General features: G+C 40.4%; 2 protein-coding genes across 7 annotated transcripts in view; one reads left to right on the top strand and one right to left on the bottom strand.

The window, feature by feature from the left end:
- Positions 1-917: 917 nt before the first annotated feature.
- pkig (protein kinase (cAMP-dependent, catalytic) inhibitor gamma) lies at positions 918-21,755 on the top strand. 6 transcript variants are annotated; one of them, XM_035656547.1, is made up of 3 exons: positions 918-1,195; positions 19,000-19,181; positions 21,041-21,755. In XM_035656547.1, exons 2-3 carry the CDS (start codon positions 19,028-19,030, stop codon positions 21,121-21,123), a joined length of 237 nt encoding a protein of 78 aa, XP_035512440.1. In that variant the 5' UTR covers positions 918-1,195; positions 19,000-19,027; the 3' UTR covers positions 21,124-21,755. The 6 variants fall into 6 exon arrangements, with proteins under 6 accessions (XP_035512440.1, XP_035512442.1, XP_035512441.1 ...); XM_035656549.1 differs by lacking the exon at positions 918-1,195 and adding an exon at positions 7,441-7,536; XM_035656548.1 differs by lacking the exon at positions 918-1,195 and adding an exon at positions 9,098-9,251.
- Positions 21,756-22,202: 447 nt separating this feature from the next.
- Positions 22,203-24,377, bottom strand: part of ada (adenosine deaminase) — a 16,996-nt gene continuing 14,821 nt past the window's right edge. The window contains exons 10-11 of the mRNA XM_035656544.1: positions 24,163-24,292; positions 22,203-23,249 (exon numbers count right to left, since the gene is read on the bottom strand). Coding sequence (XP_035512437.1) covers positions 23,145-23,249; positions 24,163-24,292 — 235 coding nt within the window. The 3' untranslated portion in view covers positions 22,203-23,144. The remainder of the gene's footprint in view (positions 23,250-24,162; positions 24,293-24,377) is intronic.

Below are 24,377 nucleotides of genomic sequence, written 5' to 3'. Positions count from 1 at the left end.
AATCAGGATACAAAAAAAGATAACTGTAATCAGTTACAGTAACAGAAAAAAATTTAATCAGATTACAGTTACATTTAGTCAAAAGGGGGGATTACTAGCAGTATTTAAAATTTTAAAATACATCAGTTTTTCTTTTTTAAGGTGACATTGTTCTGTTCTTTTATAGAATACACATCATTTTATTATTATATATTTAATTTCTCTTGTCTTTATTTGCACATTTGGTCTTGAGGTAATCCAAAAGTAACGGAACATAATCAAGTTACATAATTTACAATTTGAAAGTGTATCGGATTACATTGTTAAAGCCAACCCTCTCAACCCTGCTAAAAATATAATCAGCAGCGTAAATCAGAAGCACAAACTGGGATTATGATGGGGTGTAATTAAAAGATCGAGTTGCATTATGGGAAATGTAGGATCCAGCAGTTTTGGAGCTTAACCCATAACAACTGACTAAAAATCAGGATATCTTGGCATCTGCTGCTTCTTTTATTGACTCATCTTTTTTTTTTGTGAGTCTGGATCTGCAGCACTGAATTGTCAGAGTGCCCCTTTAATATTATGTGAAATGTAAATGATCTAACATGTGTGTTTAACACTCCTCCATCACTGATGATCCCTCCAACATACTAAAAACCAACATAAGAAACATGTGATGGTAGTTGGTGGGGGGGTTCCCTGTGAGGAAAACCTCATCACTCGGGGTCTCTGGTGGTTTTGATGTATCACTAAATAAAGCTGCCGTGACATGAAAGCTACACTGAATCATCCCAAAAAAAAAAAGAAAAAGAGAAAGCAGTATAACGTGTAAGTGTTTGATCTTCAGAGTGCAGGGTGCTGTTGGCTCCAGCCCACAGAGGAGTGGGAGCCTCCACTGCCTCGCTCTGATTGGCTCAGACACGGCTAACTCCATTTTGGAAAACAGCTGTTTGAAGACACAACCTTTTTTCTCTCGTTGTTTTTCCGACGGTATCCTGAGAAGGAAGGAGGAGAAGAAAAAAAACAGGCTTTTGAAACACACACACACACTTCTCCAGCTTCCTCTCCACACCAGCCTGCTTCAGTTTCTGCCCAGTTCGGCGTGCTGTGGTTGGGTTTTTCTTTCTGTCCGACTGCCAGGAAACTTAACTGAGGATCCATGGTGTTAGATTTCCATTGTAACAAGTGGATAACAGGAGGCGACCCGACCAAGGTTAGTGTATTGCTGATATGTGTGCAGCGGGGGTGGGTAGCACGGCTCTCTCTCTCCTTCTTTCTTTCTTTCTTTCTTTTTTTCTTTCTTTCTGTGGATTTACATGCTTTCAGAAAAAAAAAAAAAGGTCTGTCAGTGACTGTATGAAGTGACCAACCGCAGGGAGCTGCAGAGTCACGAAGCGAGGCTTTCTACATGCCTCCAATGGGGCATTTGTGCAGCCTGCACAGCGAGCAGACAATGCATCTCCCTGCGCACCGTGCACACACTCACTGCTCTGTCACACTGGATCAAAATGAATGCGTCTCCTCGCTGTCAGATCATGTTTAAATTGCATTGTGCATGTAATAATACTCAACATTTTTCCTCCTCGAATGGCATTCAAGTGCATCCATTGTGCGCTTGTGTGTGTACAGTGTAAAGGAACTGGCATGCACGTCCTTCCCACACATTAGCTGCTGCATTCAGGGTAGCTAATGACAGCCTGGATCGCTTTTGAAAGCCCTCATCTCCTCTCATCGACTGTGCTTTTTTTGTGTGTGTTTTTTTTGCTCTGTCAATGCACCCAGCCAACCCCCTCCCCTCCTCATTCCTCTTGTGTAAACACAAATTCAATTCGTTTCATTTCTTAATCTTAAAATCACAAGGCAGTTGATGGCAGAAGGGTTTTCATGCAGTAATAGCTGGCTGCTGAGAGAAGAAGGATCATGTCAGTGCAGTTTTTTGGAGGTAATTGTTGGAAGATGACAGGGCTGGATGCTGGATGGTGCTCAGAGATTCAGCAGCAGGCTGGTGGGGGAGCTGGGACCCCCCACTTTGCATGAGTGTTGCTGGGCAAGGGCCAGCGTTACTGGGCATGAGCACTGGTGAAGATAAATACTGGCTTCTTGCCTGCCTGTGGTGGTTTGCTTCACTGTCGACTGGCTGGCTGTCTGCAACCAAAACAGTGTTCTCCCTGAGCCCAGTCAGTGGTTAGCATGTATTATAGACATTAAAATGCACCAGCAGTTCTGATTATATTAAAGTAGCACAACTTACAAGTGTTGCAGACAGTATTTCAGGCCACTGTCTTTATGACATGGACAAGCTTAGCAAAAACAGGGTGATATGCACTGATTTTTTTCAGTCATTTTCATGTCTCAGGGAAGCTCAGTTGCGACACTTGAAATTCCACATTTTAGAAAGAAAAGCAAGCAAATTATCTGGGGTAAAGCAAGTAATGATTATCTTTATTTTTCCACTGATTTTCTCGATTAATTAATCAAAGATGATTGTAAAATCACAATTTCGTCTGACCGACAACCCCAAAACCTGAAGATATCCAGTTTACTCTCACATAAGAAGAAGAAAAACCAGCTAATCTTGATAATTTACAAGCTGCAACTCGATTGCACCTCATGTTTGCGTATTTTGTAAAGAGCTCGAGCTGAAGGTGAATCTGTCTGGCTGTACTTCAAAAGACAACATCATTATTGGACAGAATTTTGACATTAAAGAGCATATCATGTTTTTACACATTGGTGGCAGAAGCAAGCCACCTGGTGAAGGTTTTGTCCGATCTGTACACATATCTGATGTCAGATATGGCCTTCTTTGGAATAGCTCTCTACTGCCTCGTCTCCCCTCTTTGTACTGGCTAACCAAACATGGTCTGCTATCCTTCAAAATGGCCAAGAGGGGGGTGGAGAGCAGCCAGAACAGAGAGCGCAGTGATGCAAGAAAACCCCAGCTACTAGAGAGAGACACATGCCCTGCTGACCTTGGACAGAACCCTGCAGAACCTTCCCTCCCGTGTTTCAATCATATTTACTGAATCAAAACAAGTCTGCAGAGAGGAAAAGGCAGATCGCTTACTATTGAGAGTACATGCGCGCGTGTTTTAGGCTATTTTGAAGGCTCGTCCCCAGGGGCCTTTGTGAGTTATGCCACTTCTAATCTGTGACACCGGTTATTCAGAAAGCGGCTAGATCATGAGTAATCAGGTCATGCTAGTACAGTTCTGATTATCTGCAGTGCTGCATGACCAACACCGCTCGCCTCCTCCAACTCCTTCAGCAAATAGAAGTCGTATCTGCTCCTGTTGAGGGCTGCCAACAATAACATGATTACCCTGAGAACATTTGGACCTTTATATCCCTGTGCTGAGAGCCTGCATTAATGGCAGGGGCAGGACGGTTTCTGTGGTCATCAGATTCCCCCCTCCCCGTCAGACAGCTTTCTCTGTATCCCACTTGTGGTCCGACTGCAGGTTTAATGGGCTTTTCCTCAATATGTTGTAATATGCATAGATTATTTAATTTCCTGCTGAGAATACTGTTCTTTAATAGGAATCTGAGGCAGCTGGATTCAAAGCTTTTCTGCAACAAGGACGAGGCATTACATCCTTTAGATAAAAATAGCAATCTATTCTCAGAATTGGTTCAAGTCCCTTCTAGATTTCTTTGAGATTATGTCCACAATCAGTCACCTGCCCATAGACCTCCCCATGCTAAAGATAACAGGGATCAGAAAACAACAGTTTGTAGTCCATAACAGAGCAGCAGGGCTTTGGTACCATGTGAACACACTGCTCAGGGTCTATTTTTGTATGCGTCCCTCTGTGCAATCATCGGTTTAATGTGTACATATTTTGTGGACAGGGATTTGTCGGTTCAACTGCGTTGACCTCCAACCACATTCTTTGCCCTGTGTGCAGAGGACTTAAGCTCCTCTGCTGTTTTTAGCTCCCTGACTTCCCCAAAAGGAGAAAAAATGAGTGCCATCACCGCGGCCTTTAGTGTCTCATGTGCCAGACAGAAAAGGATTTCTGATACACAAAGAAATGCCAGTCCAGAGAGTCTCAGGTTAGAAGAAAGAAGTGATTATTTACTCGGCTCAAGTTTCACTGATTGTGTGATATTTTTACAGTCTACACAGGAATATGTAGTTGTTGTACAATGTAAATGAAAGATCCATATACACTTAATTAGATTCTATTTTGTGAGAAATGTTGGCATTGTTTTATTGGAGGAATCACTATGAGGCGCTATAAACTACATCTGAGATGATCTTTCTGACGTTTAATAATGGTGATTGAGTATCACCACCGATGAGGATTCACAGGTACGTTCAATGAAATAATGATACAGGTATTATTAGCCACTGCCGTAGGTAATGGTCGTGTGTAATTATAGCCGCTCTGTTGGATGAGATGTGCAGGTGTGCCACGATTGGTAAAATCTCACTGCTTCTTTGCATCTCTTTTAATTAACCGGTCTAACGAGTGGTGAAGCAGGCTGAAGTTTTAATATGAAAACAGGTGATTATGTCTACACCAATTTGTGGTTAGAGGTGTGCCGGTTGACTGGTTGTTCTATAAACTGCAGTGAAACTTTTATCTTATAATATAGGGAATATTTTTGTTATATATATATATATATATAGCTTAACAAATATGAGGATTTTATAGATTTCCTTCTCTTACAATATATATATATATATTCTCTTACAATATATATATATATATATATATATATATATATATATTGTAAGAGAATATATATATATACTTTAGTTATATATATTAAGAGAAGAATATCGTATTAAAATCCTCATATTTGTTAAGCTGAGATTAGACATGAGACAAAAATAATTACGATTCATGGTATTATCACAATAATGATCAAAATTTGCTTAAAAATCTTAAAATGGTACTAAAACATCCTCGAATCACTTTACCTTTTTGTTAAGTAACACATTTTTTTTATTGCATTACAGATAGGACACCTCAGGTTGCAGTGGTAAACCCATAACATGGTTTATAGTGGTATGAGAATTGACAGTTATCATACCGGGTACATTTGCTTATCTACAGTGTTAAAATTGTCTGTATAAGAACAAACAAAACAATAATAATAATAAAAATGAGTAATTCTATTAGCTTTGTCTTAAAGAGGCAGTCAGTCTTGCGAGCAGGTGTGTGACGATAGAAACATTCGGGGACAGAGCGATGGATCAATCTGACCAATGGGAGAGCAGGAGGCGGATGCTCCAAATAGGACAAATAAACATACTCATCTCCTTGCAGGGTCAACAGGGTTGTATGTAAGGACTGAGACGCGGGTTTGGAAGATACTGAAGATCCTGACAGACAGTAGAAAAGATTATTTTCCAGGAATAGTCCGAGTAGTTCCTTTGGACGTCTTTTATACGCTGTGAAACTGGGTCACCATTGAAATATACTCTAACCACTGTGAATACAAACTGACCACAGCCACTGCAACTCCTAACTCAATATGCCCACCGGGAACGAGTGTGTCAAAAGATAGATTCACTTAAATGTTTGGTAGCTTTTATTCCAACTGGCACAGGAAATGGCATACTGACCCAGCCAGTTTTTAAACGGCTTCATCCAGTTATAGACTGGAAACCAGTGGCTGCAACTGCCCGCAACCATACAAACACTAAATGGCTGCAGAAAATGGATGAATATTACATATCCATTAGTTATTACTGCATTTATAACACCCAAATGTATGCCCTGATGTCTTCCCTCTTCTTGATAATTGCCATTGTTTGGCGAGGTTGCCCTTCAAAGTGGCAACCCATCTGTTTTTCAGCATTAAGGCACTTGATTTAATGTAGTTACGCCCTCTTACTTAAGCTGGATTGGGCCACGGCGTCAGCATACATTTCCCAGATAGGGTTGAGGTGTTGAATAAACACTGTTTTGAATCTATTTGGTTAGACAATTTTTAATCAAGCCTTATTATGTAAATGGAGTCTCATCCATGTGAATTGGCTTGGAAGTAAAGTAGACATGCCCTTTTTTAGTGAACGGTGATTTGATGAGAATCTCTCTTGAAAATGAGGTTTAATTATTTTAGATGGAGGGGCCCATTTCAAATTCCATGTGATGGGAATAAAGTGCTAAAATCATTGAACTTTAAAAGTGACTGGAGAGAAAAAATGCTTGAGGGTGAAAGGAGCAGCATGACCTTTAGTGTTTGACAGGGAATCATAAGCTTGTGATCTGCTTTGTGCTTTGATTTGATCCACTTTGGGAATTCTCAGGCTCGGTTTGCTTTAAAATATTTGATTGTTTTTCTTGAAAAGGTTTTCATCCAGATCCCAGAGGAGGGGGAACGATGAGCTCTGTTGATGGGAGGCTGCTCGCTGGAACTAGAGAGCAAATCGTTGAATTGTTGTCATTAAAATACACTTGACATTGACTTATTAGGAGTATATCCCATTTCCCGTTCTGCTGCTAGAGGAAATTAAATGTGTTAATTACTCTTAATAAGACAAATAAATCGGTATTGTTTCATGGCCTGTAGGTAAACTCTACATGATGACTCAATTGTTTAACAGAAGGCTTTACTCGGGACTTCTCAAATTAAACTCTGCTGACTGCAGTGAAATATAGCTATAATAAGTAAAATCAAGTGCTTAATTTTATGCCACTTTATACTTCTAGTCCACTTAATTTCATAAGGAAGTATTGTATTTTTTACTTGACTATATTAATTTGACATCTCTAGTTTTTAGAATTCACATACAAAACATTGCATAAACTTTATAAAATACAATAAAATGAAACATGTTAAAGAATGAAATAAATGAAAATAAAGATGAAAGCAGTTTTTTTTGGGCTTGTGACCTTGTAGAAAACACTAGTTGGGGTCCATTGTCACATTTTTAAGTCACAAATACACCATATAGTAACTTTTCCCTCTAAACTTCTCCAAAATTGTCCCAAAAAATGTCCCAAAGAAGTTAAATGATAAAAGAAATGTAAAAGATTAGAGAAAAGTCTAAAAACATGAATGAAACAAATCATCTCAACCAGCTTCAACAGTAAAATGCTGCTTATGCATCAATGTCAGTATTAACTGAAAATGTAACAAATAATAACTCTGACAGGGGTCGTTTTTCTGCACGAGTACTTTTACTTTGGGAACTTTAAGTGCTTTTTATTGATAATACTTCTGTACTTTACCATCAGTTACATTTTTAATGAAAGACTTTTATTTGTAGCAGAGTATTTTCACATCGTTGCATTCGTATCACAGTATGTTTGGAGTGCTGCACATTAGAAAAGCTGAAGCTGTTCGTCCTCTAAAACCGGCATGAACGATGGCTTCGTTATCTAGGTCTGGAGGAAAGTGCAGCCATCGCCTCTGCTGTTTTCTGTGTTTGCTCATGAGGAGGGTTACATATGGGCCTTTTTATCCCCGTCAACTCAGCAAATCGAATCACATGACGCCCACATCCTCCCTCTAGACTTGTGGAAGAAAAGTGTGATGATGCAGCGGAGTGGAATTACTTGGCAGACCTCAGACACACCAGGGCCATCGGTACAGGTGAGAGGAGCGACTTCAAATTATGTTAAATGCGGCATAAAGAGCGGTTGTGGTTGGAGTAACCAGATCTCTAGCTTTGTAAGTTGGCAGTCTTTGGCTGGATGTGGTTTCTGTTGTGTGTATGTGTGTTTTTTATTAGAGAGAGGATAGGGGGGAGATGTGGGTGAAATCCCTCCCTAACAGGTGGTGCAGGAGACGTAGGCCGCAACCATCGTATATTCTGTTACAGATTGGATTAAATTGTGTGTTGCAGCATAGCCGAGGAGGATGTATTATGTTTCTCAAGTTCTCAATAAAGTAATGAAAACAGTGGAGCCAGTTGGGGATATTTCCTTATTTAGAAAGCACAATAAACATGCATGCATTCCTTCTCTGCCCCTCTTGTCCTCTCTCTTTTTCCTGTCATCCTCATGCTTCCTCTGTCTTTTTCTAGTTATTAACTGCTTTCCTCGTCCTCACACTCATCGTTCCCTCTTTGGTGTTCCTCCACACCTCCCTTACTATCTCTTCTCCAATCCCCTCGTCCTCGCTGAGTCCTCCTCCTCATCAACCCAAGGGTCTTGTTCAGCCCCCAGTGTGTGTGTGTGTGTGTGTGTGTGTGTGTGCGTGTGCGCAGATAGCCTGGGAAAAGATAGGGCATAAACAACACAGCAAACAAACCACCTGCTTCCTGCCGAGGTCTCGTGTTGTTAAATGTGTGGACAGAAATAGAAGCGGGCAACCTTGCAGTAGAATTAGAATAGATAGAATGGACAGTGGGAGGAAAATCACCGACCAGCACAGCAGTTATCCACAGCACATCAACCTCTGTTTACAGATGTAGAAACCAAGCTCTGGGGCACCTGAGGGCCTATGGGAATGACCAGTCAATGTAAACTTAATGGAATAACCAGTCAAGAACAGACATAGAATATAAACAACTTTTGGGAAGAACATTTCTGAAATGTGTCCTCTCAGTACTTTTCCAGACTCACAGCAGAGTCTCTCAGATCTAAATATTTTCAGCTTGAACGCAGCACCTTAAAAGACCTACGTCACATCCTTAACTTACAAAATCCCCTAGAGCTGCTTGACTCAATCATAAATCACTTTGGGTTTATAAGTAAACAACGGGAAAAAAACAGTTCAGAGATGTTTGTCTTAAGGAACATTAATCTCTTTTCTGATCATAAGAGATGGGGAGTGTTACATACAAGTGCCATCTGTATAGTTTTTGATGTTCAGTCGTAATTAAATCTGTTTCTCCCGACACTTTTTTTTTGTTTTTGTAACAACACTGGCTGCGAAGAGTCTCGAGAATGATGGGGACGCTAAATGAACAGTTGCAGCGACATTCGGATACAGAGATGTGAGAATGTTTTTTTTTTTCCCTTTCTTTCTTGCCGGGGGTTGTAATCACGGCCTCATTTTGGAGTCCAGTTGAAGCACCTGCTTCTGACTCAGCTGTGAATCATAGGTGGTTGATGAGACTCAGTCACACCCATCCTATTCACACACACTCACACTCACACACAAACAAACACAAACCAGGGGATTCCCTATAGCTCGAGGCAGGGCGTGCTGCTACAGTACACTCAGTCTCATATGTCTGGCTGTCGGGCCACTCGTCTGCACCTCCTCCAAAGCATTGATCGATCACAGCTTATTTGCAGTTTTTGGGGCCACAGGGAGGACACTCACACAGAGAACATGGTGTTGTACATCTAGCACCTCTGGTAATGTAACCTTTACTTACCTCCAAACATGGATATCTGATCCTGTATGCGATCCTGTTACTCTGCTGCGGTTCTGTGTGAAGGCATAGCAATATTATGATACACTGGCTCTCTCGTCTCAAGAACTGGTATTGATTAACCCAGCTGTTGCTAAGTGAGCTGTGCTAACAAAAGGGGAACATGACCTGTAGTAGAAGTGTTGTCTGTCTCTTCAGTGTCGTTTATTACGCTGTCCTGCCATCTGTTTGATAGTGCCACAACTAACAATTACTTTCATTATCGCTTAATCTGTCGATCATTTTCTTGATGCGTTTTTTGGTCCGTAAAATGTCAGAAAATGCTTTAAAAAGTCAATCACTGTTTCCCAAAGCCCAAGGTGACGTCCTCAAATGTCTTGTTTTGTCCACAACCAAAGATATTGAGTTTACTGTCATAGAGGACTAAATTTTTCACCTTTGAGAAGCCAAAATCAGAGAATTTGGACATTGTTTCTTCTCAAAAATAACTGCAGATTAATTTAATAGTTGACAGCTAATTGATTTAATTGTTGCAGCGCTACTGTTTAAGAGGTGAGGCACCTTATTAGATTATCAAAATGAATTTAAGTGCATGTCTGTGCACTAGTGTTTTGTTTCTAGCGCTCAGTATCACTGAGAGGTGATCTGCCTCCAATTACACACATAAAAAAACACGTATAAATGTTGTCTTTGCTCAGCATTTGTCAGCATTTCTTTTCAGCTGCAGTAATCAATGTGGGTGTCTTTGGGGAAATAACTGGAAGTCATGAAGGGCTATGCAGCGACTGGTCATGTAAATGTGATGTGGTCATTTGGGTGGAGTCAACTGGTGATTTATTTCTTTATTTCAAGGAATAGTTTTGACATTTTGTGAAATAAAGCTCATTTTGCTGAGAGTTAGATGAGAAGATGGACCACCAGTCTCACAGCTTTCTGTTCAACACGAAGATACAGCCAGTAGCCGCTCCCTGTAGTCTTATTATCACTGCGAGGTGTCCAGGCAACCGGTGGTCATTCCAGGAAGTCACTGCACCCAAAAAAGGCATAGTCCAGTTAGTGTAACATGACGTAAGTGAGGTCAGCCTCAGTGAGACACCACTCAAGCTGGCTGGTTAAACAGCCCCTTGAATCAGGCTTTAGGGGCGGGTTTAGTAACTGTTGAGGAGGGCAGACTGGGGCCCAGTTTGTAAAATGAATAGAAATGTGTTAGGACTCCCATTTAAAGCCCTTGTTCTAGGCAATAATAAACTGCACATTGTTATAGTTGTATTATTTGTGTAGTGTAATAAATGAATGCTAAACAAACAACTTAAAGGTCTTATACTTATTCTAGTATGAAATAATATTAATAAATAGTGTAGAGTTATATATCAAATATCGGGATTGGGTGCCAATACTGACCTTATTCACATAGCAACTTGTAATGTATGTAAAGCCGACATTGTGAGGGGTGGAAGTTGTGCTGAAGGCAGATATCCAAATTCAGATATTGGAATTGGATCAGAAATGAAAGAGAGTGGATCGGTGCGTCTCTAAAATAGCTGCTATTAGTAAATCAAAATAGTCTACAGCCATGGACGGAGTATGAGACAAGGCCCCTGGACACAGACATGCAAGATGCCCAGACTAAAAGAGAAACAAAACGTCTCTTTGAGAACGACCACCAAGTTGCACAATTTCCAGTAGCGTTTACTCCCACAGAGGGAGTGCCTGTGAGGCAATAAATCTACACTCCTGGATGTATGGCAAGTGAGATCACTTATGCGGACCACATTACACCAGCACACAGAGCTCCTTAAAACCACAACATGCCTTTCTACCCATCCCTTTTTGTATGGATTAAATGAATGAGATATAATGTAGTGAGCTTTAAAGAGGTTAGCTGTGGACAGAGCCACACGAGCAGTTTCCCCCTGTTTTCAGACTCAATGCTAAGCTAAGCTAAGCGTGTTCTGTCTGCAGCTTCACATTGAACGGACAGAAATCACTAATTTAAATTAGGAGTGTTTCCTCAATGTCAAACTAGTTCTTTATTTTGTTATAGTGATTGCTCTGCTTGAAGGTGTATCCTGTACTGAAAATTAGTAGTCCAGAATTATTCCTGCAGGTTAATCAGGATGTCACTGCAGCACTATTAAACATTAATGTATCACCCATACTGTTGATGATTTACATCCACTTTGGTCTGGCTGTGCCCCTTTTTTCCTTTATGTAAAATATGTAGCATTATTTTCCAACATAAATCCATTTTGAAGTCAAATATCGCAACATAAAATGTATCCAGTAGTATTTTTTTGAACAGGAGCATGTCTTGCACTTATGATAGTGAGCTGATTTTAAAAATGAACTGACAGATTGGATTGAATCACAGGCAGTATTGTCAAGTGGTTCCTTTCAAATCGTACTAGCCTTTCAGTGGATACAGGAATCACAGCTTCAGATTCCACTCATCTTCTCCCTGCTTTTCCCAAAGGTCCCATCCTCTGTATTACCGCTCGCTTTCTGTATGCCTCCTCTAGGTCTCATCATTCACAGATACAATACATCGCTGAATACGTGTGTGCGTAACACGGCTATATGAAGCTATAAAAGCCTGAAATCATTCTTACTTTGTTACTGACTCTCCCAGTGTTGGATGACCAGTTTCCTTCAGTTGTATCTCAATAACCAGATTTTTATTTAGTTTTGTCCATTAAAACTCCTTTAGTTTGCTGTTTTTATTATCAAATTAAGAGTTAAAGAATACTATTATATATTCCAACTAAGATAATGTTTTAAATGTTTTATCCAGTATCTGCAATAAGTGCAGAATATCAACAGCAGAACACCTGACTTTAACTCAATCCATGGGGGTGACAATGTTCACCCTTTCCAGCTTAATTTCCCCATGACTCTGATATCTACTAACAGCAATGTGACATGTAATGGACTTGCCGTCGATGTCTTGTGACCTCAACAATTAATGCTGAGGATGAGATGCGAGCCATCGTTTAACAGCAGCTCACCTGCCTCATTGATCCTGCTAACCTGGGAGAACAAAGTCAAGAAGACCTTCTGAATATAGACACCTAACCACACAGGTTGCAGTTAAAGTTTATAATAGATTTTTCTGACCACCAGGGCTCATGTTGCTTTAGTACCTCCCTGCGTCTCTGACCTTCTAATCCTCAATGCGTAGCCTGATATTCAGTCTTCACTCCTGCTGAAAACAAGGAATGATTTAGTAATCAACACTGAGGAAAACTAGATTCTTCTGTTTTTATAAATCTGCTTTTTATCTGGTTGATCTCCGCTTTTTAAGTACTGCATAAATTAATCAGTCAGCAAAATTAAAGGCAATTATTTTAATATTCGATTGTTTAAACAATCTGTTGAGCAAAAATACTGAATCCAGCTTCTCAAATGTGAATAGTTTCTGGTTTTCTTGGTTCTTAAATGATAATAAACTGAATATATTTGGGTTTTTGGCTGTTGGTTAAGATGTCTACATGAATTTGTAATGGGATATTTTATAGATCTGTCGATTTTAATTGAAAAAAGTATATGTAGGCTCTTTGGTTTTCTTAGTTCTCCCCCTCCTACTGTATGTGCACATTATTAATTCTTAATTCAGCTTTGCCAGAAGTCATCTTGTTGATTCTCATCTGTACTAATCAGTATTAAAATAGCAGTTACGTTGTGTGTTGTATCCACATATTAATCAAAAATGAAAACAATCATTGGTTGCAGCCCTACTTAACTTGGCTGCAGTCAGAGTGGGTGTCATTTCTGTTAATGGTGGATAACTCTTTTTGGAGTAAAGCCATTAATATGTTGTTGTTTTTTTCTCTCACAAGAGACAACTGCTGGGAATTGATCTGTGAAGTGCTCCGAGTTGTGACGTGAGGAACCACAACTGTGGCTGCTCCTCTGTGCGCCTGCCGAGATAATCTGTCCAGACTAGATAGATTTTTGATTTGGCTGTAGGTTTCTGAAGAAGCAGCCTTGCCCGGACCTTTTGTTTTATTCATTAGTTCACTCAAGACTTTTCCACAGCAGCTGATGCTAATAGCCTTGGTCAGGCTTCTTATCTCCTGTTCCTCGCCTGATTCATAATGCCTTCAGGCGTAGGAGCTCAGTGCGCTCATTTAGGATGGCAATTATGTGAGAGTGGCAGTGATCACTCTCACTATCTCCGCTCAGTGAAAAGGAGATAGAAAATTGCATTGAGTATCCAGTATTATCAGTGATAATTCTGCATGTCTGACAGACAAGATGGTGACTTTTACTGTGACTTAATAGTAAGCTTTAAAAACTTTAAAGTGACAGGGAAAGTTTTCACACTGTCGGTGTATGTAAATGGATGACTGCTCAAGAGCCTGAGCTTGTTCCAATATTCACTTTACCAGGGGAAATTAGGCCTTCACACCCATCCCCGGGTCCCATAAGAAGAGGAAGGATACGGGGCAAATATATACACCAGAGTTGAATGGCCAGGGCTTTTATTTATTTATGAGAGGAAGACCGGGGAAGGAACAACAATGCTAATCCAGACGAGGAAATGCAGCACCCTTGTGTTTGAAGTGGGCTCGTTGTCAACCAAGCAGCTGCTGACATCATGTGAATAGACATTGCCCAGACCACATTTGACGGGGGCTGAGAGGCAGCGAGCAGGAGGGCAAAGAGCTGAGGCACACCAGTGTTATGGTGCTCTCACTGTGCAACACTTACAGTACTGCAGGGTGAATGGATTCGGATGAATTTGTCTGAAGCAGTCTGGGTCTGCTTGTAGGTGCCCGAGAGCAGATGAGGAAACTCTGATTACTTTGGTAAGATTGTCGTTAACTTTTGCTTTTATCTTTTGATGCATCGTTTGACCGCAAGAGCTGTAATAGCTGAGCGTCTGTTGTGTCCTGCAAGTTGATAAAAATTTACATTTGTTAAAATTTTTTCTGAGATGAGACATAACAGGTGAATCCAGGATTAGCTTGACGGGGGCAAAACATGCATTGCGTACATACAATGGCACTGACAACTGCTAAAAAATAACCCCCCCTCCAAAAAAAAACTAAGGTTAGGATTTCTGATATGATGTTGGGTGTGTGTATTACTGAGAGTGCAGTGCAGTATGTTGGTAGGATTCCAGTCTTTGTTTGTGTGTAGCATTTTTCTTTTCTTTTATAAAGCAATGAGGGTTTTTAGGATTTTATTTGAGCTGAATGGATTAATTTGATTAGATTAGAATTTGTTTTTAATAGTCGGTTAATCATTTAACCAACTAAGACATCACTTATCCTCTGATTTGATTTTCAAAAATTAGCCAATTAAGTTATATTTTCCGAAATGATTAATGATTAATCGCTTTTTGATTTTGGTCATCCGGATCATGTCAAACCTAAAGGATGAACTTAAAGGCAGTTCAGTAAATATTTGGGGTCAAAAAGGCCAGTGGAAAAGTTTAGTTGCCCCGAGAGGCAGATGGAACTCATCCTTGTGGAGGCTTTTTGCCTCGTCAATAAATGCAGCAGAATTAGTTGACAGACTTGAAATTGGTCATGTAGACGGTGCTAATGGATGTCAAAATCAGCGACGAAGCCCGTCTTTGTGTGGGTTATTGCAGATAATGTCAGTTTATTACACACAAATCAGGCTTAAAAGGCTCCGGCGGGATAGTAGTGAGCCTGCCTCTCTAATGGGCCCAGTGTAAGTGGCTATGCTGACTCATATTCCCCCAGTGATCTCAAAGGCTTTTGTTTCTAATATATCCATGCCAAAACCTCTCCTGTTACATGTCACCTCGCCCAGTGTGGTCACTGTTCAGACTTGTCATGATGGAAAACTCTCCCTGCGTACAGTATGTATGTTGCATTTATTTTGCGTTCACAGTGAGGTTAAAGTGCTTTTTGTGTACATGTGACAATGCAGCCGCTTCCTCTCAGAACAGAGGATTTAGCAGAATTTGAAATAGGATTGTGTTCCTGAAATAACTTTTGTAGAGAGTATCCCCACATTGGAAACGATCCACGCAGACGGTGCGGAGCAGGAAGGAGAAGGGGAAAGAGAGAGAGGCTAAGCTGAGTTCAGATCATGAGCTGAGCTGCAGTGATTTCCCTTTTGAGGATTGAGTTGTTATTGTCTTGAGTGAAAATACACACCTGTGACATTTGTCTCGTGGTAGTGTTTCCAGCTGCAGCTGTGTCGAGTTTCCGTGCGTATACACAGTCCTGCCTTTCACATAAAGGCAGCCTTTTTATTTAACTAGGACATGCACTTTGAGAGAGCTGTAAGTCATAATTTCTGGAATGTGGTCATGAGCTACTGTGAGAAAGCTGTAAATGATGCACGGCTGGCATCATATCTATGTGATAGGTCAAAAATATTACATACACAATGTGACTTTAAGAGGACATTAAGAATGTAAAGATAGACTGCGAGACAGTTGAATCTATTTATTAGAATAGGTGAGAGGAAAGATTAATCCTGATATCAGTTGTGGTAACAAGATGCAAAGACATCAGTTTTACTTCACAGCAGCGAATTTGATGATCCATTAATAATTTTTAGCTAGGAAATATGCCAAACATTTGCAGGCTCTAGCTTCTCATATATGTGAGGATCTGCTGTGTTTTATAACATTATAAAATGAAAGCATTCTAGTTGTTGTTGCTTCATAAAAACAAGACAACATCCCCTTGGGTTCTAAAAATTGTGAAATTTTTCACTTTTCTGACATTTTACTGTGTAGACTGAACAATAAATAGATTAATAAAAAACAAAATCATATTCATTGCAACCCTACATGAAGCACATGATTATTCTCTTATTAAACCCAATAAACAAGAGCTGAAATTAGTTCAGTCACACAGAAGGTCGTCAGTGTCTTTTACAGATCGTCTGCTTCCAAGTCACTTTACATGTTCATTTGCATTATACAAATCACAGCAGGTGAACAGCAACAGCCTACGCTGCTACAGTCAGTCAGCCGGCGCGACAAAAACAAGTTCATCATCACAGTGAGCTTTGTGGATATCAGGGATAAAGTGATTTTTTTTTTAAAATGCAGCTCCATTAAACTGGTTCTGCCACAGCTGAGACCAGGCAGTCGGGCACAGAAGAGTGTAAACACGTGCCGAAGAGCAGAAGGCAAAACATCATCACCACCACCATCATCATCCCTCCATGGAAACCTGTTAATGATCTCATGGTAGGATTTGATCCACATGCGCAGGCAAGCCGACTAATTAAACAAACAAATGGCAATTAGATGGGGCTCCCATAAGCCACATAACCACTGGGCCAGTGGAGTAGAAATAGGCAAACATCTCAGAGCACACACACTTGTGTGGATACACAGCCAGTTCTGGTTGTTTGCTTTGTCAAAGATACCTCTCCCAGTGAAAGGAGCTGCAATCTGAAGGGGTAGTTTGACATTTTGGGGAATGCGGTTATTTGCTGTTTTGCAGAGAGTTAAATGAGAGGATCAATACCACTCTCATGTGTGCAAGAACTATGAAGCTACAGCTAGCAGCTGATTAGCTTAGCACAAAGACTGGAAATGGGTGTAAATAGCTAGCATGGCTCTGTTCTATAAAATGTCAGGAAATATTAGTTTCCCGCACTCCAAGGTGACATCTGCAAATTGTTTGGTCCATCCAAAACCAAAATATAATCACTTTAAAATGATATTAGAGAACATTTGAAGAACCAGATAATAATTGACATTTCGATATCTTCAATATCCAAATTCTCTGATTTGAGATTCTTAAATGTTCTTTGTTTATGTTATAGTTCTCTATGGCAGTGAACTGAATATCTTTGGGTTGTAGAACTTCACCTTGGCCTTCAGGAAACACTGATCAACATTTTATGAACCAAACAACTAATGAAATATTGAGAAAATGATTGACAGATTAATTGATTGTATTATTATTATTATTGTTTGCAGTAAACCACAAAAACAGGCCTGAACCTGAGTTTAAATGATCACAATTGCAAAATTGTTTAAAATTAGACATTTTCTTCACTGTTCAGCACTAATTAGTGATTAGTGAAAGCCTCGGCTGTTTGAACTAAAGCCGTACTGTAGGTGTAATTATGAACCTGTGAGACACTGGCCTCCCACGGTGATCTGGCTCACTAATGAATGTACAACCTGGCTATCTAGATGCCAATCTATCAGAGGATCACACCACCATCTGCAGTCGGGAATACAGAGTGGCTCTTGTGTTTAGTGGAAGCACTCAGGGAAATGCCAGCAGCCCAGAACTCACTGACATTTCCTGAGGTACACGCTCCTTACCTACAGGAGCTTAAAGATTGCCCTTTACTGCAAATTTCCCATTCTCCAAAAAAGCACCGCCTACGTCCGTATGGCTCGTGACCTCTCAGGGAATGACCCTGGGTGCTTCCTTTTTGGCGTGGAGAACACATACTGTACATAAAAGAAAGAAAACAATTGTGGGACCTTTTGAATGAGCCTAAAAGAATGTGAGTGAAAGAGTTTGGGAACAGACTGGCCCCGGGTCAGCGTGTCACAGCCGAGTCTGCCAGCTAGTTTTTATTCCTCTCTCATTCCTTCTCTTGTTTCCCTTCGAGACTCTTCCCTTCCCATCCATGTTCCTTAAAGATTCATAGTCTAGCTGCTCAGCTGTTCTGTCGTAGCTGAAGTGTTTTGCATGCTTTATTAGTGAGAATGTCTGTAGCTGTTATGGCGTTAGTTATGCTGCCCATGCACAGCAGCGAGGTCTAATCTATCCGTGCTGGACCGTGGGGGGATCTTCAGGGACTGAGGCTGTAGAGGAACAGCTGGGACGACATTTACTGTCTAATATCAGTGTGTCTAGGTTTCCTTCTCCTTTTCTTTGCTTCAGAGCGCTACTTCCTACTACGACTTTTATTTTTCTTCTTTTTCCTTTTCTTTTCTGGAGCAGTCTTATTTTTTGTCCTCTTTTTCTCCGAGGAATTACCAGCTGTATAGTGTTTTAGAGGTTGGCAAGATCCATGACCTAGTTAAATATGGACAGGAAACAGAAGAGGAATGAATGGCTAATGGAAGCTCTACTTACTTTTTTGCTCTTTCTGGCCCCACCTCTACTTGTGCTGTGAATGGTTAAAGCTCTTTTACTCTCTCTTCCCATATTGATCAGGGCTCTTTCCAGCCGCCCTCTCCTTTTTTCTTTTTTTTTTTTTTTCGAAATCCTTGCTGCGTAAGTACCTTTAGCACCGACAAATGGACTCTAGTAGAGGGGTATGACTTTACAAGTGAGAGATTTTGAACAGCTTTTTGTTTTTCCCGATGTAATTAGGACAAGCAATTAGCACAGATGTCAGTAGTGCCATTAATCGCTGTGCAGAAATAGTAATGGAAATTATTAACACCTTCATTCTCCTTTTTTATCAAATCTCTCCCAGCTGCCGGCCATTCAGGTTGTGGAAGTGCTTCTGAAGTGCTCCCTTTTCTGCCCACTCTCTGATTCTGCATTGGTCATCCTCAGTTGCCTCTTAAATAGCTCAGCACTGTGAGAGAGATATATATATATATATATATATATATATATATATATATATATATATATATTTTTGGTCTCTAGACAGTATTCCTGTGTGTCACGTTGATTCTACTGAAGTAGAAATTCGCAGGACGCAGTGGTCTGTCCTCCCACGGGTCAGCGGGGTGATTTATGTGCTTCTTGCAACACCTCCGCAGCCGTCTGATTTCCTCCTCCTCCTCTTCCTCCTCCTCCCTCTGGCAGGTGTAATGAGAGCGCTGGTCATGGACAGATGATGGACGTGGAGACGTCGTACTCAGACTTCATCAACTGTGATCGCACAGGCCGCAGGAACGCAGTGCCCGACATCGCAGGGGAGGGGGAAGTAGCGGCCAGCACCAGTGAACTCACCAAAGACATGGCAGAGATGGACCTGAAGGCTGCAGGTCAGTAAAGCCACATCTGAATTCTCTTGTAATGCAGTGAGCAGTAAGCAGAAAAAATTTGCATACCGTAGACTGAAGACCTGGGGCCGGTTTCACAGAGATATTTTAGACTGGTTTGTAGAGTTAGGCTAGTCTTAAAGGGTAACTGTTGCATTTTTCAACCTGTTTTTGTGACTAATGGGGACAGCAATTTTAGAATTTAGTCCAGCATTGAGGGAGAGCGCTGACGCCTGCAGCCGCAAAACAGGCTACAACATAATCCTTGGGGGCAAAAGTGAATTAAAAGAGCTTGGTTTTGAACAAGCACGAGGCTTCTCCTTGAGCTAGACTTGGTTAGACACACAGCAGATCAAGTGAAAGGTGCAGAAAATTTAGCTTTTCTCTGTAGGGTCGTGTTGTCAGACTCTTACAATAACAATTTGTTTGCAAAAAGAAGCATTTTAATGGACATATGACTGTGCGCAATTGCTCAAAAGGATTACACAGTGGCCTGTTTTGCAGCTGAAGGCTGCAGCGCTCTCCCTCGATCCTGGATCAAATTCAAAACTTGTTGTCCCCATTAGTCACTTTGACATATAGATACAGGAAAATAAGAGGTTGAAAAATATAGCCGTTACCCGTTACTTTTGCCAGATTAGTCTAATGAAAGTTGGAGGTTAAGACTCTGTTTATGGTTTTGGAAACCAAAAAACTTTAAGTGCTGCAGGAAAACCTGTTGAACTGTGAAGCTGCAGTCAGACAGAATCAGGGTCTGACAACGTGTTAGAGAGAATTTATGAGTCAGGTATAAAGTGTATTATTCAGCTACCACCATCACCGCTACTACCCTCACAGCTAGTGTTATTTACCCTAAAATATTGGAAAAATAGTAGAAGATGGCTCATGAATTGTGGTTTGCGAACAATGTTATGGAGTTATTATTAAGAAAGGAGTGAGGATGTTATCAGTAATTTTCGTTTACCCAGAGAAACTATCCTGAGCCTGACTGATGAGTTCAAGTACTGAGCTCTGCCACATGAGAAGCCACAGCAGCTCAGCTCTGCTACATGTAGTTTGTATCGTTACTCGCTAAATCCTCCCACTAAAACATCCTTAAAACTGTTGAATTCAACATTTTCTGCTGGAATAAACCAAGCTGATCGGTTTGACGCGCTTGTTCATTCAGCCATGTTCTCTAGTTTGAATTTTTTTTTTTATATTCACGGCAAACTGATCCTCATGAAGGTAGTAAAGAACTATACAGCTTTTGTCTTTGAAACAGCTTAATTAAAGTCTGAATATTAGTTTGTACTACTAGTCCAAGTGTATATTTGTGAAGCCTGCTCCTGGACACCTCATTGCACCAGAATATCAAAATACAAACCGGTGGTGTTCCTCAGCTCGTAGTCTCAGTGAGACTTGATTGTTGTGCTTTGTTGCCTCGGCGTTAAATGAGTCGTAACGGCAGCACAATGAAACATAGTCCTTCCTTCCTCTACTCTCAGCAGTGTCAAGTTGTTAGAAGGAACGTCTCAGCATCGTGTATTAAATCGCCATTCTCGCTGACTTCCTTTTCAGTCATTCCCATGACATGATAACCACTTTGACTGCTATAAATCAAACTACTCTAATGCTGGTCTGGGGGGAAGACTCACATTTGGAAATAATCTCATATCATGCTTGACACTGTGTTGCACAGGAAGTTGTAGTTCCTTCCTCAGGATTCTCATTTTTTTTTCTTTCTGGAGCCTGAAGGCAGATTTATTGCCTTCTGTTGGGAATACCAAAACACTCAATGATAATATACTACAATCTTCCACTGATTTCTTTTATTTTATTGTTTATTTTTTGTGCATATTTTTTCCTGTGTTTTCTTTTAGAAGGAGCCCCAGGGGCCTCCCCAGCCCCTGAGGCAGAGGGCTCCACCAGCCAAGATGCCCAGGGAAGTGGAGGCCCGTCCTAAACTCAGCCGGTGACCGAAAGGGGGGCAGAGCCGAGGAGTGAAAAGTAGAGAGGAAGCAAGTGAAAGTGGAGAGACATGAAGAAAGGAAAGAGAGAGTGTACATTGGTTGTCCTAAATGGACATGAGGACACCTTCGCCCACTGCCGGCCTGTTTGGAGCCTCAGCGGCCCAAATGTACGCCTTTTCATCGGATCAGATTGTAACACGGGGGAGCAGAACAGAGTAGAACTGACAACTAAGATGATGCTCTTTTGCTCCATCCTCTGTTAGTCATTAATATTCCTGACAACAGAAGAAAGCACAGAAACTCTATGAATTTATGTCTGTGGAGATGGACTGAGCTGAACAGAATTCATTTATAACACTCGAAACATCGTTCCAGCTTAATATGGAACTGTGTCATGGAGGGCGTATTCATAATCATCTGTTTGTCATTTTCTTTCTATGTATGTGTGTGTGTGTTTGTGACCCTCTTGTTCAGTTTCACCGTCAAGTCTTTTCTTTTTTTTAGTAACAAACATAGTCGCCATTATACTGTCGTGTACGGACTTCATATTTATTGCTAAATGTTCAGTGATAACTTTGTGATAGAAATTTTCTTTGTGTAATAAAATACTTATGAATTACTGTAATATTTGTATTTTATGTTCCCAAGCACAATTATCTTTTCACCCGGAGCAATTTACCCGGTTTCTGTTGTATTGAACACAGCAGGTAAGGGATCTGCAAAGGTGGCGAGTCCCAGCCATTCAGGATTAATGAGTTCAGTGCTGAGCTGTTCCAGAGCCATAAATATTATTGAATGCAGCTTTTGTGTACATTAGCATGGCCACAGGAAGCCAGTGCTTACATTTCCACCTAGCATGGCCCCAGTGTTACCATTAATCTTTATACAATAAAGAAACAGAGGATGACAGAGCAGTTTATCTGTTAAGCTGTGGGTTTTCTTTTTTTTTATCAAACTCAAGTATATAGATATATAGTGTATATAGTATACATAGTGTACATAAGTATTACTATTATAAGGAAGATGCATATAAATGACTGTAGATTATCAGCATAAAGAAAGAGATTGCAGAAAGATTTTAGTAATAGCTTTTATTATGCTCAAAGTGTCATAAATGTGTTCGTTATAATGGAAGTTCTTTTTTTATTGAGTGAAAGGAAGAAAAAAAAACAATTTAAATAAATATATACATCAAAATAATTGAGAGTAATTACGAAATGCAAAACCACTTTAAGTCAGCTGTGGTTTGTCCCTGTAGGTGACAGCATTGTGCCACCTAGTGTTCAAATGTTAGACTTTTGGTATTGAGCTGTTTTACCTGATGTGTTCTGTAGTTATACATGTGGAGGATAAAAAACACATATTTATATGTTTCTGACACTGGATTCCCCTTACTTCACTCTTAAAACCAAACAATGGATATTCACAGTAAACCATATTTTCCCCGTAAGTTCTCAACCTGTACTGCTTTAATTGCTCCTTCACAACATGCTTTCACCCAAAGATGTTCAGGACACCATAGCAATGACAGATGAACAACAAATAGCCCCCCCGTATCCTTCCCTTAAAGGCTCACAAATTCGTAAAAGTAATTGTGCATCAAAAGCTTCCCTGATTCTCTTTATGACAACAGGATGTAAACACGAGATGAAGATTGTATCCAGAGTTTTGCCGTACGACAAAATCTGCTTCATAAACACAAAACATTTGCATGCACATATTTTTTTCCGCCTTGCAGAGCACCATGACATCCTCCAGAACTGCGCTGTAAACTGAAGTTTTAAAGCTATCTAATTACTTTAAAGGGATAATGACAAAACACAAGCAGATGATGGTCAGGTATGAGAGGTGAAGGCAGCAGCCATATGATAGACATGTTCGATATATAATTCTATAGGCTTTATGTTTGGTTACAAATGAGGAAAAAGACATTCCATTGCGTCAAGTGTGGAGATTAAGGGTTCAGAGCGGTTTTTCCCTGGGTTAGGTTCCTCTTCAGACTTCCTCGTCAGGTTTAAAAGGCAGTGCTCTGCACCATCCCGTAGGCCTCTTGCAGTTTCATGATGAGCTCTTTCTTCTCCTTCTCAGGCAGGAAGCATGACTCTGCAGATTTTATGTTCTATAGGACACAAAAAGTCAATAAGTTACACATTTAGTGTTCTTCCAAATAGTTAGTGATTTAACATTTAAAGAGAAAGTTCAGCAATGTGGAAAATGTGCTTTTTTTGATTGATATTTATCTCATCTAAAGTAAAGAAACTACAGTCAGTGACAACAAATCTTTGAACTCAACAGAAAGTTAAAATGATTTAAATCAGCAAAGTTACTTTTTAATTCACACCTCTAAAGCAGATGGCTAGCTTAGCTTAGCATAAAGACTTGAAACAGGAGAAAACAGACCCACTGCTGGTTGCCTGGCAACCTCACAGCGATGATGAGACAAGTCACTGCTCAAAGTCAGGAAATAGTCCGACACATAACCACCATAAACCATGAGCTGTTTTTACACTTTGGTTAAATAAATCTAAATATATAACATGGTAATTATTAGAGTGCTTTAGAGCTTTAGAGGTGCCGTTGGCGGTGCTGTTTGGACAGAGCCAGGCCAACTGATTTCTTCTCGTTTCGCTAACTGGCTGCTGGCTGTAGCTTCGTATCTACCGTAGCAGATAGTGAGTGGTATTGATTTTCTCATCTAACTCTTGGCAAGAAAGGAAATCAGTAAATATTTTGTCAAACTGTTCCTATGATGATTTAATGCAAACTAAGGCCTAATGGAGCCAGGATGTGAAGCACAATTCTTCACACGTTTAAAATAAATGAAGAATTGTAATTATTAAAAGGATCTGAGGCTTTTCAAGGCACAGCAGAACACTTCTTTTATGTAAGCTTTTGTTCCTGCTTTAATTATCAACTGCGGAAGGCATTGCCATGCACAGGGCATCTCCACCCCATGCAATCATTTCAAACCACATTCAAACAGCCTCCATCCTGTGAACCACCGCTATAATTATGCATGTATTTCATCTCACCAGTCGTTTGAATTCCTCCTCGGTGAAGCCCATGTATTTGTGCGCGGTGTTGTAGTCGAGGTGCAAATTTGAGTTGAAGATCAGAGGGTCATCTGTATTCAGGGAGTAGTTAGCCTTGTCCTTCATAAACCTGCACAAAGGAAATGAGGTGGTATGAGGAAGTGCCCAAATGTACTTTAATGCAGGTTAAAAATATTATCATGTAAAATAAGTGC

Source organism: Morone saxatilis, unplaced genomic scaffold (genome assembly GCF_004916995.1).
Source record: "Morone saxatilis isolate NCDOM2014 unplaced genomic scaffold, NCSU_SB_2.0 Contig15, whole genome shotgun sequence".
Lineage (NCBI taxonomy): Eukaryota > Metazoa > Chordata > Actinopteri > Moronidae > Morone > Morone saxatilis.
This window is presented reverse-complemented; position numbering and strand designations above follow the sequence as displayed.